The sequence below is a fragment of the Hylobates moloch genome, unplaced genomic scaffold (genome assembly GCF_009828535.3).
Source record: "Hylobates moloch isolate HMO894 unplaced genomic scaffold, HMol_V3 SCAFFOLD_10, whole genome shotgun sequence".
Lineage (NCBI taxonomy): Eukaryota > Metazoa > Chordata > Mammalia > Primates > Hylobatidae > Hylobates > Hylobates moloch.
Genome location: NW_026652285.1, coordinates 77,465,000 through 77,484,461, shown reverse-complemented (window position 1 = coordinate 77,484,461; position 19,462 = coordinate 77,465,000). Strand labels below are relative to the sequence as shown.

At 39.7% G+C, this 19,462-nt stretch overlaps 1 protein-coding gene across 4 annotated transcripts in view; it reads right to left on the bottom strand.

Annotated features, from left to right (window-relative positions):
* The window catches only part of SLC44A1 (solute carrier family 44 member 1), a 208,733-nt gene that overhangs the window by 99,014 nt on the left and 90,257 nt on the right, over positions 1-19,462 (bottom strand). For all 4 annotated transcript variants that reach the window (XM_032164778.3, XM_032164779.2, XM_032164780.2 and 1 more), the window contains one exon: positions 6,080-6,216. In XM_032164778.3, coding sequence (XP_032020669.1) covers positions 6,080-6,216 — 137 coding nt within the window. The remainder of the gene's footprint in view (positions 1-6,079; positions 6,217-19,462) is intronic.

Below are 19,462 nucleotides of genomic sequence, written 5' to 3'. Positions count from 1 at the left end.
TGCTGGTGTCAACTCACACAGATACAGAATTGAGGATAAAGTGTTCTGTGAGAATGAGAAATTATTAAGTGGCAATAGAGGAGAATAGGGAAATCCAGCCCATCATTCTTTCAAAAAACATTTATGAATATCTACTTATCTACTATGTGAGCCTCTATATTAGGGCCTGGATATTTCCCAGATGAATAGAGCATGAGCTTGCCCCTAGGAAATTCATACACAACTGCAAGAAGTTTGATACTGAGTCCCTATGGTATTTGGCAACTTCAATTTTTTAAAGGCAAATTTTAAACTGTTTTCTTCTCTAGCATTATGTATTTATAATATTTGTTATATGAATTATGAACCATAAAAATAAATGCACATTTGTACCCCTACCACCCAACTCATGTACTAGCATTCACAGTTCTTTTATTATTATATTCTTTTTTTCTTTTTCTTTTTTTTTTTTTTTGAGATGAAGTTTCATTCTTGTTGCCCAGGCTGGAGTGCAGTGGCACAATCTCAGCTCACTGCAACCTCCACCTCCCAGGTTCAAGCAATTCTCCTGTTCAGCCTCCCAAGTAGCTGGGACTACAGGCGCACGCCACCACACCTGGCTAATTTTTGTGTTTTTAGTAGAGATGAGGTTTCATCATGTTGGCCAGGCTGGTCTTGAATTCCTGACCTCAGGTGATCCACCCACCCTGGCCACCCAAAGTGCTGGGATTATAGGTGTAAGCCATGCACCTGGCCAGCCCTCACATTTTTATATTTGTCTGCCTGCCTTTCAAAGCTCTTTGTAATATGACAGCATCTCCACAATACTCTCTATTGTAGTCACACTTGACAGGGGCATTCCACAAACTGTAAGTGCCCAAGAAAACAACTCCTTTTTCTTGTTTAAAAGAAACAAAGATTTGAGGAAATAATTTATTTGCTTAGTAAATACATTTCTTAAAACCACCACCATAGGAACCAAGAGCTTCTTCCCCTTTAATTTCTGGAGGTAATAAAATTTCATGTGAATGGATAGTTGTAAGTGCTAAAAAGTACTTTCAAATGGTGTCATGGAAACTTAAAATTCTTTGAAAACGATTTATATTATCTTCTCATTCTAGTAAGAAACATGTTATATTGCCTTGCATCTTAAAATAAGGTATAAGATTAGCACTTAAACTGCTACTGCCTCAAACGGGACTCTTCTCTTTCATGAACTTAATAAAAATTATGATAAAATAAAGACAACATAAAATTACTACCTTAATCATTTGTAAGTGTACAGTTCAGTGACATTAAGTACATTCAAACTGTTGTGCAAGAATCACCACCATCCATCCCCAGAACTCTCTTCATCTTACAAAACTAAAACTCTTCACCCATTAGATAATATCCCCATTCCACTCTCCCTGCCACCCTGGCAACTATCGTTCTATTTTCTGTCTATATAAATTTGACTGCTCCAGGGTGGAATCATACACTATTTGTCCTTTTGTGACTGGCTTACTTCACTTCGCATAATGTCCTCAAGGTTCATCAATGTTATAGCATGTGTCAGAATTTATTTTCCTATTTCTTATTGTGGTAAAAAATGCATAACATATAATTGACTGTCTCAACCATTTTTAAGTGTACAGTACAGCACTATTAACTATATGCATATTGTGGTGCAATAGATTTTTAGAACTTTTTCATCTTGTAAATCTGAAACTCTAGTCATTGAACCACAACTCCCTTTTTCCCTCTCCTTCAGTTCCTGGCAACCACACTTCTACTTTTTGTTTCATGTAAGTGGAATTATGCAGTCTCTTTCTTTTTATAACTGACTTATTTGACTTAGCATAGTGTCCTCAATTTTCATGCCAGTTGTAGCATATGACATTCCTTCCTCCTTTTTTAAGGCTAAAATAATATTCCATTGTATGTATACACCACATTTTCTTTGTTTTTGTTTGTTTTTGAGGTTTTTTTGAGACGGGGTCTCACTCTATCACCCAGGCTAGAGTGCAGTGGCATAATCTCAGCTCACTGCAACCTCCTGGGCTCAAGCGATCCTCCTGCCTCAGCCTCCCGAGTAGCTGGGACTACAAGTGCATGCCACCACGCCTGGGTAATTTTATTTTTTGTAGAGACGAGATCTCACTACGTTGTCCAGGCTGGTCTTGAACTCCTGAACTGAAGTGATCTTCCTGCCTCAGTTTCCCAAAGTTCTGGGACTACAGGTGTGAGTCACCACGACTGGCAGTTCACCATATTTTCTTTATCCATTTATTGGTCTACCGACATTAGGTTGCTTCTACCTCTTGGCTATTGTGAGTAATGCTACAATGAACATGATTGTGCAAATATCTCTTTAAGATCCTATTTTCAGTTCTTTTGGATATATTCTCAGAAGTGGGACTGCTGTATCATATGCTAATTTTATCTTTAATTTTTTGAGGAACCTCCATACTATTTTCCATAGCAGCTGCACTGTTTTACATTCCCATCAACGGTACACAAAGGTTCCAATTCTCTACATCCTCACCAATACTTGTGTGATTTTTGGTGTTTTTTTAATAGTAGATCTTCAGATAGTCTAGATATTAACTGCTTACCAGATATCTGATTTATAAATATCTTCTGTGGGTTGACTTTTCACTCTGTTGATTTTTGTCCTTTGATGTACAGTTTTTAATTGATGTAATCCAATTCATGTATTTTTTCTTTTGTTGCCTGTGCTTTTGGTGCAATTTGGTGCTATCAAAGAAATTACTGCCAAATGCATGGCCACGCAGCTTTCTCCTACATTTTCTTCTAAGAGTTTTTGCAGTTTTAGCTCTTACATTTAGGCTCTTTCATGGACCTTTAACTAGCCCCTCTTAACTGATTTGAAAATTTCCCACTTAAGTTTGAATTATATATTAAAGATATTCCTCTCTGAAATTAATGATTGAGGTCTATATATCTGAGGCTAAAGGGTCTGTGTATTTTCTAACAGAAATATGCTGTAACAACATGCAGATATAGATTCTAATAAAAATTATTTGCTACTCTTGAATCAACTTGCACCTCAAATGATAGAAAGGATAACTGAATGGCCAGGTGTCTGGCTCACACCTGCAATCCCAGCACTTTGAGAGGCCGAGGAGGGAGGATTGCTTAAGGCTAGGAGTTTGACACTAGCCTAGACAACATAGCAATACCTCACTGCCATATAAAGTAAGAAAATTATCTGGGCATGGTGACACATGCCTGTAGTCCCAGCTACTCAGGAGGTTGCAGCAGGAGAGCCACTTGAGCCCAGAAGTACAAGGCTGCAATGAACCATGATTGTGCCACTGTACTACAGCCTAGACCACTGCACTTCAGCCTGTCTTTTAAGCAGGAAGAAAAAGAAAAAAAACAGATAACTTAAAAAGACAAAAGGAGGAAAAATAATGCAAAAAGCAGAGAAATAATTCTCTCAGTGATAAGGATAATATTGGAATTAAATCTTACCAGGTCTAGTTTTAAGTCACCAATTTAAACAGCAGCATAGGTTCTTTTGAGAAATTCAGAAATTTCAACTTAGGGTTGCTACTCAAATAAGGTATTTAGGCCCCTATACCAAAGGCTCTCTCTCTGATACAATTTTATAGCTTTTCTATCTGCCTGTTAAAATTTTGTCTTCTCTATCCTCCATTGTTGTGCTTCTGGATGCTGTCATTTTTTATGGCTAGCTTATTGACTTATTATTCATACACCTGGCACAAAACCCTAATGGTACCTTTGTAGCTAGGCACCAATTTAAGAAGTCTGTTTGCTGAAATAATGTTTATTCATTAATACATCTTGAGCACCCACTTTGTGCAAGACACAGTGAGAAATACAAAGCTGTTAAAACCCACCAGGACAGTCTTCTTAACTAGACCTGAACAGGCCACAGTCGGTATCATATTCACTTAGAAGGATACCAGCCTGGAAACAAAGCATACCAGCAGGGGACCATAGGGCATTTCTCCTCCAGTGAACATCTCAGCAGGCCACACAGCCAACAAGGACCTAGTTCTCTTCTAGCCCTCCAGATGACAGCTCAGGTTCAAGGGACCAAGACTCACATCCAGTGGGTTTGAGAAGATATGTTGGAAGACAGTTCAAGACTAGATCATAGCTTTGAATGATAGTATAAGACATACAGACTTTTATTTTTTACTATGGATAATTTCCGAGCAAGGGGTTAGCATTGATTAAAGCTCTAGGAATATTAATATGTCAGTTCTATGTAAGAGAGCTAAAACTAGAGAGAGACTGGAGGCAGAAAGACTATTACATTCCATTAGTGGAATAATAATATTAATAATTATAATGATAATAGCAGCAGCCAATAATTTTTCTTAGCAACTTAATATTTGCCAGATACTGTTCTAAGCACTGTTCATGTATCAAGTCCTCATAACAATCCTATGAAGTATATTAGGTACGAACATTGTCCCTATTTCATAGATGTGGAAACTGAGGCAAGGAGAAGTCAAGTAATTTGCCCAGGGTCTCACAGCCAGTAAAGTGGTAGGATCAACATCTGAACCCAAAGAATCAGATTCCGGAGTATATACTTTTAACCACTCAACAACACCACTTGTCACCGTATATTCACATTGTCTAAAATTCTGGAAAAACCCTTAAGGAAGGGCTCACCCCTTCCTAAGAAACCTTATAATGATGAGGCTGGTAGTTCTGGTACGAGGCTCAGCAACAACACATGTGGAGATACAATATGGGAATAAAAAATGAGATCGTGAAGAGTGGTTGGCACTTCTTTATTCAAGTGCCTACCAAGTGTCCAGTATTCTTCATACATCATCTTAGTTAATCTTCATAACAACTTATGACAGAGTATTATTTTTAATCCACATTTTTTCAGATGAGGAAACCTAGGCTCAGAGAACTTTTACCCTTTACCCTCATTACAGAGCAAGTCAGTGACAGTCAGCACTGGAATCCAGACCCAAATCAACCCATGTTATCCTATGCTGAGGGCATGGAACAACGGAACAGGGATACTGCCAGCCTGGAAGGCTGCAGTCCTCCTGCCTTCAGCAGGCTAGCATCCTCAACTGGAAGACACTGGAGCCATGCTAGTGTGTGTAGAGCTATGGTTCCAGGTTGTCTATCCACCCAGCTAGAAGTTGTACCCACTGGATACTTGGGTCGGTCCTTGTTCCAAGCAACCAGCACCAGGCTGTGGATGTGGGCAGGACCAAGGCAGCTCTGAGGATTCCTACACACAAAATACAAGCATGAAACCTCAAGGAAATTCAAAAACATGGACCTCTACAAAGGGTGGTTAAAAAGACGATTCTCTGAAGAGAACTGAGGCAAGCCATGTGGACCTGAGGATGGTACCTAGAGATAAAATGCCTCAGAGAACAGAGCTAGATTTCAGGAAACTATGTTAGTTTTCTCAGCTAATTCCCCTGTTTAGCCTCAAAGCTGCTCACAATTAATATCAGAAAAAGAGCTATGACAGAACATTAAATTTAAAAAGCAAAACACAAAACTATATACACACTGACTCATTGAAAAACTACTAATGCTGGAATTTAAATTTCTACTTCTTATTTTTTCTGAACTTTTCAAATTTCCTATAATATGCATATGTTACATTGCTAACCAGGGTTTTACATACACACACACACACACACACACACACACACACACACACACCACACACACACACACACATATATATATTATTTCAATATATAAAATTTGTTTCAATTTATATATATGTAAATTGAAATACTTTTAACCAATACTTGGAAGAAACAAATTTTACATAGAGTGGTTTAGTAATTTCCAAATACTCATAGACTACATCAAAGTCACCTGAGATATTTATTTAAAAAATACTAACTTCCAGAGCACAAAGACCCACTCAGTCAGAATTTCACTAGGTGGGGCCCAGGAATCTGGAGTTTAACAAGCTCCCTGGGTGACTATAATATTTTTTAGCAAGGAAGTCCAAAATTACTTCAATTATCTAAGGTTCCTTGATAATTTATTTAACACTAGGGCAAATTTATATTTAACAAAGAGAACAAGGTGACAGGTCATAGATTTGGATGGCCTAACGTCTCACCATTTATCTCTGCAAACTTCTGAACATCACTCAGAGTTTTCAGTTCTTGCCTTGGACATGCTGCTACACACAGTGCTACAGACTTAATCTTCCGGTTTATCAAGTCCAGGTTGCATGGATCCAAAAAGAATACATACCTAAAGCATGGAGAAAAAAACTGAGATATTATTTCACAAAACACATTGTGGCTCCCTGCATATTTCACTAAGCCTAGAGCAAAGAACATCTATTCCACATTCCTCCACGATAAAAATCTCATCATCAATACAGTTTTTTAAAATTGCTTATAAACAGACTAACAGTGGGAATTGGGGAATTGTAGGACTTATAATTTTCATGATCTATTCTTCTAATATTTAAATGTTTGTATTGTGTACATGCATATTTTATAATCAGAAATCATCTATTTTAGTTTTCTTCAAATCATTAATTTTCTTCTTATTTTGTCAAACTTGTACCAAAAAAAATTATTGGAATATCATAATACTGCTATATAATATAGCATGAATAAGTTTATATATAAACAGTAAACTTTAGTTAATACATATAATTCATTCATTACATATAATTCATATAAACAGAATTATATAATTCCAAAAATTAATATATATTATAGATATCAATGAATATATACAACCGAATATATAAAGTTAAATGGAGACTAGAGGGAAATACACCAACACTTCAACTACAGTCATCTCTGGGTGTTAAAATAAAGTGATTTTTAATTTATTTTACCTTTCAGAATCCACATCTTCTAGAAAGAATGCCAATTACTTTTGAACTGATATAACTGCAGTAAATATTGTTTAATAGTTTAAATACTGTCCATTACAGATAGATAAAATAATCCCCAAATCTGAAATTATACCCTTTAAGTCCTGTATACTTGTATTTTAGGAAAAGGAAGATTAATTAGAAAGCACACTAAAGCATGTATTTTTAATGTTATAAAGTAGATGAGATGACAAAGATTGTAGATGCTAACATTTGCTCAAAGAGAAAGTAAGGCCTAAACATTCTCAACCGAGATAAGCTAAGTGCAATAATACGGATCAAGGAAGGGAGTACAAGGAATGCTTCCAACTAAAATGAATCTCCAGCCAGGGTTCAATTCCACTGAGTCCATAGGAAGTTTTATAAAATCATGCATCTGTCAATAGCCTTTCACACAGTTAAACTCTGTTGCTATGCAAAATGTGGTTTCAAATCTGGAACAGGAAATATAACCTAATATAAAAATTAGGAGAACAAACTGAAAAGCAGAAAAGGTAAAGTCAATACATATGCTAAAATGGAAACTATAAAGGAAAAAAAAATAAGTAGGAAAAAAAGGGGGACTACTACAGAGGCCTTTGCAGATCAAGTAACACTGCACATTTCAGCACAGCAAGGGGACTGGGAACCCGGCACGAAGATCAGGTATAACTTACCAAACTAAAAAAAAAAAAAAATGTGTGTGTGTGACCCTATCAGTGACTCCAAACCCATTAATGTTCTATCTATACAGATAGAAGGAAAGAAAAAAAGCCAGGCAGAAAGATGAGGTTTAGAAGTAGGTTTTGTGGACTGTTTCCATGGCTGATAACAAGGAAGCAGGGCATACAGAGAATTGTTTCTGGCAATTTCTGAGTAGAAACAAGCATTCTCTTACTAATTCTCCCTTCTTCTATCCTGGGCGTCTGACTAAGCATGTCTATGCCTGTGACCCTGTATAATGAATTGCACAAAGACAGATTCTGGACAGGGAACAATCAGGTCCTTGAGAAAAGTGTCATAAAACCTTTGAATCAACCACTACTGCTACCACTACCACCACCACCACCACTATCACTGCTACCATTGCCATCACCACCACCATCACTACTAAGAATACTTTTTTTTTTTTTTTGAGATGGAATTCTGCTCTGTCGCACAGGCTGGAGTGCAATGGTGAGGTCTCAGCTGACTGCAACCTCAGCCTTCCAGGTTCAAACGATTCTCCTGCCTCAGCCTCCTGAGTAGCTGGAATTACAGGTACCTACTATCACACCTGGCTAATTTTTGTATTTTTAGTAGAGATGGGGTTTCACCATGTTGGCCAGGCTGGTCTTGAATTCCTGACCTCAGGTGATCCACCTGCCTTGGCCTCCCAAAGTGCTGGGATTACAGGTATGATGAGCCACTGCGCCTGGCCTAATAATACTTAATGATAAAGACCTTTAAAAATGATAGCCAATTTTATTGAGTACTTACTATTTATCAGACACTGTATTAAACCCTTTACATGTATTAACTCATTTAATTCTCACAGTAATTCTGGTGTGTGTTTCTCTATGGGGCAGGAGGTGGGCAGTGGAACTGGGATGGGAGACAGGCATTGAGTACACAGTTTTAAGTGATGAGCAATGCCTTGAGAACCATCTGGGGAAATCACATCACAGTAGAAAAAGAAGCTTAGGAAAAAGGAAAAAAAAAGCCAGAAGCTGGCAGGGCCTTGCTGCTGGGCCCAGGCTGGATCAATGACAACCTCTTGAGAATAGATGCACTGTCTGTCCTGTAGGCTTCAGGCTCTTCCAAGGGCAAAAGTATCCCTATTATATTTCTAACTTCTTTTATACCTTAAAACATATTCCTTTGATTTATGCTAGTGACTGGGCAGCAACCTTATCCCTTGCTTTAGTCAGACCAATGTGAACTTGCTTTCTGGTTCTCTCTTAATAGTTCTCTGACCTTGGAAAATATATTTATCCTTCTGAGCCTCAGTTTCCTTATCTGAAAAATTACATATCACCTATTTTATAGTTTGTTGTAACGTGATCAATAATATATATAAAGCAACTAACATAGTATGCACTCAGTGATTCGTGTCATTACCATTAAGAATACTATTTGTTTTCCATACATTTTACATTTCATAGTAAGGAACTAAACTCAACACTTTCTTATATGGGCATAAAACAGGGATACAATACTAACACTCAGTTTTCATTTAGAAAAAAAAAAATCTGTGTAGGAGTATTCATGACTAAGGGTAAGGTCATTACCCTTGAGAACCAAGTAGGCTCCCAAAACAAATCCAGCACAAGGAAAACAAGAACAGGAGGGTGAGAAGAATGCTACCATGACTACAACACTGTAAAATTAACATTGCACATTTTTCAGCCTGTGTATATGGTTTGAAAAGATCTAAAAACTTACTTGAAATGGTATCTCAAAGAAATACACACTCACATACATCACATGTTTACATTCCGTATCTTACCTGCCCGCCACAGTCTAAGAACATATTAAGCTGGCCAGGCGCAGTGGCTCAAGCCTATAAACCCAGCAGTTTGGGAGGCCAAGGCGGGCAGATTGCTTAAGGTCAGGAGTTGGAGACAAGCCTGGACAACATGGTGAAATCCCATCTCTACCAAAAACACAAAAATTAGCTGAGCGTGGTGGCAGGCACCTGTAATCCCAGCTACTTGGGAGGCTGAGGCATAAGAATTGCTTGAACCGGGGAAGTGGAGGTTGCAGTGAGCCGAGATCGCACCACCGCACTCCAGCCTGGGCAACAGAGCGAGACGCTGTCAAAAAAAAAAAAAAAAAAAAGGATTCGAGCTGGGGAGCCAAGATGGCCGAATAGGAACAGCTCCGGTCTCCAGCTCCCAGCCCCAGCGACACAGAAGACGGATGATTTCTGCATTTCTGCTTGAGGTACCGGTTTCATCTCACTAGGGAGTGCCAAACAGTGGGTGCAGGACAGTCGGTGAAGCGCACTGTGCGCGAGCCGAAGCAGGGCGAGGCATTGCCTCACTCGGGAAGCGCAAGGGGTCAGGGAGTTCCCTTTCCTAGTCAAAGAAAGGGGTAACAGACGGCACCTGGAATATCGGGTCAGTCCCACCCTAATACTGCGCTTTTCCAACGGGCCTGGAAAACGGCACACTAGGAGATTGTGTCCCGCACCTGGCTCGGAGGATCCTATGCCCACGGAGTCTCGCTGATTGCTAGCACGTCAGTCTGAGATCAAGCTGCAAGGCGGCAGCGAGGCTGGGGGAGTGGCGCCCGCCATTGCCCAGGCTTGCTTAGGTAAACAAAGCAGCCAGGAAGCTCGAACTGGGTGGAGCCCACCACAGCTCAAGGAGGCCTGCCTGCCTCTGTAGGCTCCACCTCTGGGGGCAGGGCACAGACAAACAAAAACTCAGCAGGAACCTCCACAGACTTAAATGTCCCTGTCTGACTGACAGCTTTGAAGAGAGTAGTGGTTCTCCCAGCATGCAGCTGGAGATCTGAGAACGGACAGACTGCCTCCTAAAGTGGGTCCCTCACCCCTGAGCAGCCTAACTGGGAGGCACCCCCCCAGTAGGGACAGACTGACACCTCACTCGGCCAGGTACTCCTCTGAGACAAAACTTCCAGAAGAACTATCAGACTGCTGAATTTGTGGTCTCACGAAAATCCGCTGTTCTGCAGCCACCGCTGCTGACACCCAGCCAAACAGGGTCTGGAGTGGACCTCTAGTAAACTCCAACAGACCTGCAGCTGAGGGTCCTGTCTGGTAGAAGGAAAACTAACAAACAGAAAGGACATCCACACCAAAAACCCATCTGTACATCACCACCATCAAAGACCAAAAGTAGATAAAACCACAAAGATGGGGAAAAAACAGAGCAGAAAAACTGGAAACTCTAAAAAGCAGAGCACCTCTCCTCCTCCAAAGGAACGCAGTTCCTCACCAGCAATGGAACACAGCTGGATGGAGGATGACTTTGACGAGTTGAGAGAAGAAGGCTTCAGATGATCAAACTACTCTGAGCTACGAGAGGAAATTCAAAACAATAGCAAAGTAGTTAAAAACTTTGAAAAAAAATTAGAAGAATGGATAACTAGAATAACCAATGGAGAGAAGGGCTTAAAGGAGCAGATGGAACTGAAAGCCAAGTTTCCAGAACTACGCGAAGATTGCAGAAGCCTCAGTAGCAGATGCGATCAACTGGAAGAAAGGGTATCGCTGATGGAAGATGAAATGAATGAAATGAAGAGAGAAGGGAAGTTTAGAGAAAAAAGAATAAAAAGAAATGAACAAAGCCTCCAAGAAATTTGGGACTATGTGAAAAGACCAAACCTACGTCTGATTAGTGTACCTGAAAATGACGGGGAGAATGGAAACAAGTTGGAAAACACTCTGCAAGATATTATCCGGGAGAACTTCCCCAATCTAGCAAGGCAGGCCAACATTCAGATTCAGAAAATACAGAGAACGCCACAAAGATACTCCTCGAGAAGGGCAACTCCAAGACACATAATTGTCAGATTCACCAAAGTTGAAATGAAGGAAAAAATGTTAAGGGCAGCCAGAGAGAAAGGTCGGGTTACCCACAAAGGGAAGCCCATCAGACTAACAGCTGATCTCTCAGCAGAAACTCTACAAGCCAGAAGAGAGTGGGGGCCGATATTCAACATTCTTAAAGAAAAGAATTTTCAACCCAGAATTTGCTATCCTGCCAAACTAAGCTTCATAAGTGAAGGAGAAATAAAATACTTTACAGACAAGCAAACGCTGAGTGATTTTGTCACCACCAGGCCTGCCCTAAAAGAGCTCCTGAAGGAAGCACTAAACATGGAAAGGAATGACCGGTACCAGCCACTGCAAAAACATGCCAAATTGTAAAGACCATCGAGGCTAGGAAGAAACTGCATCAACTAAAGAGCAAAATAACCAACTAACATCATAATGACAGGATCAGATTCACACATAACAATATTAACGTTAAATGTAAATGGGCTAAATGCTCCAATCAAAAGACACAGACTGGCAAACTGGATAAGGAGTCAGGACCCATCAGTGTGCTGTATTCAGGAAACCCATCTCACGTGCAGAGACACACATAGACTCAAAATAAAGGGATGGAGGAAGATCTATCAAGCAACTGGAAAACAAAAAATGGCAGGGGTTGCAATCCTAGTCTCTGATAAAATAGACTTTAAACCAACAAAGATCAAAAGAGACAAAGAAGGCCATTACATAATGGTAAAGGGATCAATTCAACAAGAAGAGCTAACTATCCTAAATATATATGCACCCAACACAGGAGCATCCAGATTCATAAAGCAAGTCCTGAGTGACCTACAAAGGGACTTAAACTCCCACACAATAATAATGGGAGATTTTAACACCCCACTGTCAACATTAGACAGATCAATGAGACAGAAAGTTAACAAGGATATCCAGGAATTGAACTCAGCTCTACACAAAGTGGACCTAATAGACATCTACAGAACTCTCTACCCCAAATCAACAGAGTATACATTTTTTTCAGCACCACACCACACCTATTCCAAAATTGACCACATAGTTGGAAGTAAAGTTCTCCTCAGCAAATGTAAAAGAACAGAAATTATAACAAACTCTCTCTCAGACCACAGTGCAATCAAACTAGAACTCAGGATTAAGAAACTCACTCAAAACTGCTCAACTACATGGAAACTGAACAACCTGCTCCTGAATGACTATTGGGTACATAATGAAATGAAGGCAGAAATAAAAATGTTCTTTGAAACCAATGAGGACAAAGATACAACATACCAGAATCTCTGGGACACATTCAAAGCAGTGTGTAGAGGGAAATTTATAGCACTAAATGCCCACCAGAGAAAGCAGGAAAGATCCAAAATTGACACCCTAACATCACAATTAAAAGAACTAGAAAAGCAAGAGCAAACACATTCAAAAGCTAGCAGAAGGCTAGAAATAACTAAAATCAGAGCAGAACTGAAGGAAATAGAGACACAAAAAACCCTTCAAAAAATTAATGAATCCAGGAGCTGGTTTTTTGAAAAGATCAACAAAATTGATAGACCACTAGCAAGACTAATAAAGAAGAAAAGAGAGAAGAATCAAATAGATGCAATAAAAAATGAAAAAGGGGATATCACCACCGATCCCACAGAAATACAATCTACCATCAGAGAATACTACAAACACCTCTATGCAAATAAACTAGAAAATCTAGAAGAAATGGATAAATTCCTCGACACATACACCCTCCCAAGACTAAATCAGGAAGAAGTTGAATCTCTGAATAGACCAATAACAGGTTCTGAAATTGTGGCAATAATCAATAGCTTACCAACCAAAAAGAGTCCAGGACTGGATGGATTCACAGCTGAATTCTACCAGAGGTACAAGGAGGAACTGGTACCATTCCTTCTGAAACTATTCCAATCGATAGAAAAAGAGGGAATCCTCCCTAACACATTTTATGAAGCCAGCATCGTCCTGATACCAAAGCCTGGCAGAGACATAACCAAAAAAGAGAATTTCAGACCAATATCCTTGATGAACATTGATGCAAAAATCCTCAATAAAATACTCGCAAACTGAATCCAGCAGCACGTCAAAAAGCTTATCCACCATAATCAAGTGGGCTTCATCCCTGGGATGCAAGGCTGGTTCAACATACGCAAATCAATAAATGTAATCCAGCATATAAACAGAACCAAAGACAAAAACCACATGATTATCTCAATTGATGCAGAAAAGGCCTTTGACAAAATTCAACAACCCTTCATGCTAAAAACTCTCAATAAATTAGGTATTGATGGGACGTATCTCAAGATAATAAGAGCTATCTATGACAAACCCACAGCCAATATCATACTGAATGGGCAAAAACTGGAAGCATTCCCTCTGAAAACTGGCACAAGACAGGGATGCCCTCTCTCACTGCTCCTATTCAACATAGTCCTGGAAGTTCTGGCCAGAGCAATCAGGCAGGAGAAGGAAATAAAGGGTATTCAACTAGGAAAAGAGGAAGTCAAATTGTCACTGTTTGCAGATGACATGATTGTATATCTAGAAAACCCCATTGTCTCAGCCCAAAATCTCCTTAAGCTGATTAGCAACTTCAGCAAAGTCTCAGGATACAAAATTAATGTACAAAAATCACAAGCATTCTTGTACACCAATAACAGACAAACAGAGAGCCAAATCATGAGTGAACTCCCATTCACAATTGCTTCAAAGAGAATAAAATACCTAGGAATCCAACTTACAAGGGATGTGAAGGACCTCTTCAAGGAGAACTACAAACCACTGCTCAATGAAATAAAAGAGGATACAAACAAATGGAAGAACATTCCATGCTCATGGGTTGGAAGAATCAATATCGTGAAAATGGCCATACTGCCCAAGGTCATTTATAGATTCAATGCCATCCCCATCAAGCTACCAATGACTTTCTTCACAGAATTGGAAAAAACTACTTTAAAGTTCATATGGAACCAAAAAAGAGCCCGCATCGCCAAGTCAATCCTAAGCCAAAAGAACAAAGCTGGAGGCATCACGCTACCTGACTTTAAACTATACTACAAGGCTACAGTAACCAAAACAGCATGGTACTGGTACCACAACAGAGACATAGATCAATGGAACAGAACAGAGCCCTCAGAAATGACGCCGCATAGCTACAACTATCTGATCTTTGACAAACCTGACAAAAACAAGAAATGGGGAAAGGATTCCCTATTTAATAAATGGTGCTGGGAAAACTGGCTAGCCATATGTAGAAAGCTGAAACTGGATCCCTTCCTTACACCTTATACAAAAATTAATTCAAGATGGATTAAAGACTTAAATGTTAGACCTAAAAACATTAAAATCCTACAAGAAAACCTAGGCAATACCATTCAGGACATAGGCGTGGGCAAGGACTTCATGTCTAAAACACCAAAAGCAATGGCAACAAAAGCCAAAATTGACAAATGGGATCTAATTAAACTAAAGAACTTCTGCACAGCAAAAGAAACTACCATCAGAGTGAACAGGCAACCTACAGAATGGGAGAAAATTTTTGCAACCTACTCATCTGACAAAGGGCTAATATCCAGAATCTACAATGAACTCAAACAAATTTACAAGAAAAAAACAAACAACCCCATCAAAAAGTGGGCGAAGGACATGAACAGACACTTCTCAAAAGAAGACATTTATGCAGCCAAAAAACACATGAAGAAATGCTCATCATCACTGGCCATCAGAGAAATGCAAATCAAAACCACAGTGAGATACCATCTCACACCAGTTAGAATGGCCATCATTAAAAAAGCAGGAAACAACAGGTGCTGGAGAGGATGTGGAGAAATAGGAACACTTTTACACTGTTGGTGGGACTGTAAACTAGTTCAACGATTGTGGGAGTCAGTGTGGCGATTCCTCAGGGATCTAGAACTAGAAATACCATTTGACCCAGCCATCCCATCACTGGGTATATACCCAAAGGACTATAAATCATGCTGCTATAAAGACACATGCACACGTATGTTTATTGCGGCACTATTCACAATAGCAAAGAGTTGGAACCAACCCAAATGTCCAACAACGATAGACTGGATTAAGAAAATGTGGCACATGTACACCATGGAATACTATGCAGCCATAAAATGATGAGTTCATGTCCTTTGTAGGGACATGGATGAAACTGGAAATCATCATTCTCAGTAAACTATCACAAAGACAAAAAACCAAACACCGCATGTTCTCACTCATAGGTGGGAATTGAACAATGAGAACTCATGGACACAGGAAGGGGAACATCACACTCCGGGGACTGTTGTGGGTTGCGGGGAGAGGGGAGGGACAGCATTAGGAGATATACCTAATGCTAAATGACGAGTTAATGGGTGCAGGAAATCAACATGGCACATGGATACATATGTAACAAACCTGCACATTGTGCACATGTTCCCTAAAACCTAAAGTATAATAAAAAAAAAAAAAAAAGGAAAGAAAGAAAGAAGAAAGGAAGGAAGGAAGGAAGGAAGGAAGGAAGGAAGGAAGGAAGAAAGAAGGAAAAGAAAAGAAAAGATATTAAGCTTAATTCTCTATGCATTTCACATATTCAAATGCACACACATAAAGTTAAAAATAACATAGAGACCTTGACCTTAGGTTAAGATTCTATTAACATTTGTTGGGTGTGTAGGTATTAGTCACTGTCACATTCAAGACTTTATTTGATCTTTGCAACAACTCTGTGAGGTAGGGTTAACCATTCCAAAGATGTTAAAACTCAGGCCTTGAGACCTAACTACCAGGCCCAAGAGAGCTAGTAGGTGCCAAAGCATGAATTCAAACCTAGTACCTCTGATTCTGAGTTTCACGGTTTCCATTCTGCACTATTCCAAAATATTTCTTACAAATATTATTAGTAACTTTAACTGTTCTCTATTAACTTTGAACATTGTTTCCAGCATTCTGAAGTTTATCCAATCCATGGCAACATGCTTACAAGTAATTATACTTTAATTCATATTTACCTGAATATTTACAGGAGGCCAAGTGCTTGTATAAAACCAATTTATGATTTATTAAAACTGCACTTTCTTGCCTTTTCATTGGAAAACGTCCTTAACCAGGTAAATAAATGCTTACATTAGTTTTTCAGTTTTCATTTGAAACGAACTGATAGTTTTTATTTTTTGACAATGAAACAAATAATCATAATAAGCATGGTATTGACCAGATTTTTGTAACTGAAAACTACAGATGAGTATTTCAGCTGAGAGGGTAACACGCAGTATCTGCCTACGTTCACTCCCAATAGGGCAAGGATCAGGAAAGAGATGCAGCACATACATTTTGAAAAAGCTTCTCAGGCCAACTCTGATTATGTGCCTTGGCCTCCATACCTCCTCCTTCTCTATGCCATCTCCAAGGTGGAGAGCCCATGTCACAGATAATCCATAAACCTAAGTTAAGAGCAAGTTTGTCGTTGTTATCTTCAGTGAATCTTTTACTGAGCTCATTAATAACTTAAATACAGCTTTAAGTTTCATATCCTTTAGAGGAACAGGAATAAAAAAAATACCAAAAGTGAGAATGAAAGACAAGAAGCAGTAAGAGAAAAATACTCTATAAACAAAACAGCCTAGACACCTGCAGGCATTGGCATATACAATATGCACATAGCATGATCAGATGATACAGAAATGCATTTGCAAAGGGAATTGCAAAACAGCCTAGGTAAGCTTTGAACTTAAAAGGTAGATGGGAATGGAGAAAAATGCTCAGACCAAACTGCAAAGCAAACATTACAGAGGACAGCAGGTAAGGCATGTAAATGTGTATTTATTACAGTTGGGGTGGTTTCCAGAAATCATCTGAGGAAGAGAAAAAGGTTTATTTTTAAATGGATATTTTTGAGATACAGTAACAAATTATCCCAAAAGGCAGGAAAAGGAGAGATGTCTGAATAAAATGCTCTGTCTACGAGGTGAACGAGGGGGACAGATGCACCAAAGATGAAAACAGGGAAAAGAGACAAAGGTGGGACATTATATCACTGAAACTCAGGAAAAAAGATAAGAGCCACAAAAGAAGTGACTTTTAAAGCTGCACTCAAAGCAAGACGAAAATGAATGATACGATCCCACAGAAGGTTTAAAACTGGCTTAAACTTCTGTTTTGCTTTTACTTTCTTTACTGAAGATAGGAGAAGGTAAAGAAAATAAGATTCACCAATAATTTACTTAGAGTCACAAAGCATTACAGGCTTTAGCCTCTTAACATCCTAATTCAACAAATGATGGAACTGACTGGCAAGCTGGGTGACTAACCTAACTTTCCAGTTCCAACTGTAAAGTGAGAATAAATGTAAAGGAAAGTGAGGTATAGACCAGTCAAGTCAGTTGATTAAATCAGTGCAATCTTCTGGGATCCCTGGCAGACCAAGCCCTACCTGTACATGATATAGGGCTGTACTCTATGCGGTATGCAACACTCACGTGACAGGAATTAAATAGGATAAGAAAAACTTCATTTATAACAAACATTACTAGGTGTATACTCCTGGGCTAGACCCTTTGGATACCAAATTCATAAAATACAATTCTTGAATGCAAGTAAGTTACAGTCTAGAGAAGAACACACAAAAATATATACAGTCATTTTAAAACCATGTGATAGGAGGCAAGGCTGAGATGGCAGTGGAAATTGTGTAATTCTGCATGGAGGATAAGGGGTTAGAGAAACCATTAAGGAGGAGGAGGCAGTATCTAAGCCATATTTTGAAATTGAGTAGGAATTTTCCAGACAGATGGGGAAGGGAGCACTCTAGGCAGAGGAAACTGCATGTCTAAAAGCACAGAATCATGAAAGAGCATATTTAAGGAACTGCAAATAATCTGATAAAGTCGACTATAAGATGGGGTATCAAAGAGCTATGCACCAAGGAGAAGCAGGGAATAGAAGATGTAGCCATCCCTAGAATCTGAAAGATCTTACAGCTCTTCCATTAGGCAACATGTACTCAAATGGCCACGGAACAGTGATACCCTGGTATGGCCAGCCCCTCGAATTGAAGGCTAGAGAGGGAATGGCTGGGGAACAGCAGCGCTGCTCCAGAGATGAGCCTTTGCCATTAAATTGCCTCCTGCTGCCATGGCAACTCTGCGACAAGGCTTTTTGGAGCAAAAGGTGGCAAGCAGATACTAGGTCTGCTGGCCGCCTCCTGCCGAATTTGGCTGCCTCCTGCTGAATTTGGCTGCTCTCCTCTCTAATCAGGATGGGAGCACTGCAGCACTAAAGCTAGAAAGCTGGCTGAAAAATCCCTCTGTCACGTTCTGCTTTAGTGATTCCTGACATGTGTCTTCCCCAGAGGGGAATAAAAATGGCGTCTGATCATTTTTCCAATTATTACCTCATATCAATTTACAATTTATAGCCCCTTTCCACAGAGAGTGTTGCCGTGAGTGAGTCATACCAAACTGAAAACCATGACAGCCTAGCGGAGGCTTGTTATTGCTAAACATAGGCTACAGAGAGCCCCACAGATCTGTACTCCACCCACAGTGGAATTCTGCCCAGGAGGCCTCTTATTTCCAGAGGGGCTGGCGTTGGGGTGCCAGCAAGGCAAGTCCAGTCTTCTAATCTGGGGTGGGACCCAAATGCCCCCAGAAGAGCCCTGTTATACTAGGAGAGAACTATGGGGCCAGCACACCAGAGTTGGTGAAACCCAAGAAACCCAACCCATGAGGTTGCTGACAGGGGTGTGCCTTTCCCCACTGCTTCCTCAATCCTAATTAGGAAGAGGCAAACATCTCCTAAGGAAGAGGTGCCATTTGTTAAAACTAAAACCTAAGGATCCATCTCACCAACCCCCAAAGAGGCAATTGAATTCTAAACAGCATGGCAGCCTCCCCCACCAGCACTTCTGTAGACCTTGATTTACAGGCAACTGCTATGAAGAGAAATTTCCATGGCCCTTTCTGGTAATTCACAGCACTGAGAGTTGAAAATAACTTTAAACTGCAGAGGAAGCCCAAGGATCAGACTAAGACAGCAATACTCAGAGAATGTGCACCTCTCTAACCTCACCTTCGCCTGGTCTCCCACTGGTCTCCTTTCTGTTCTTCAAGCAA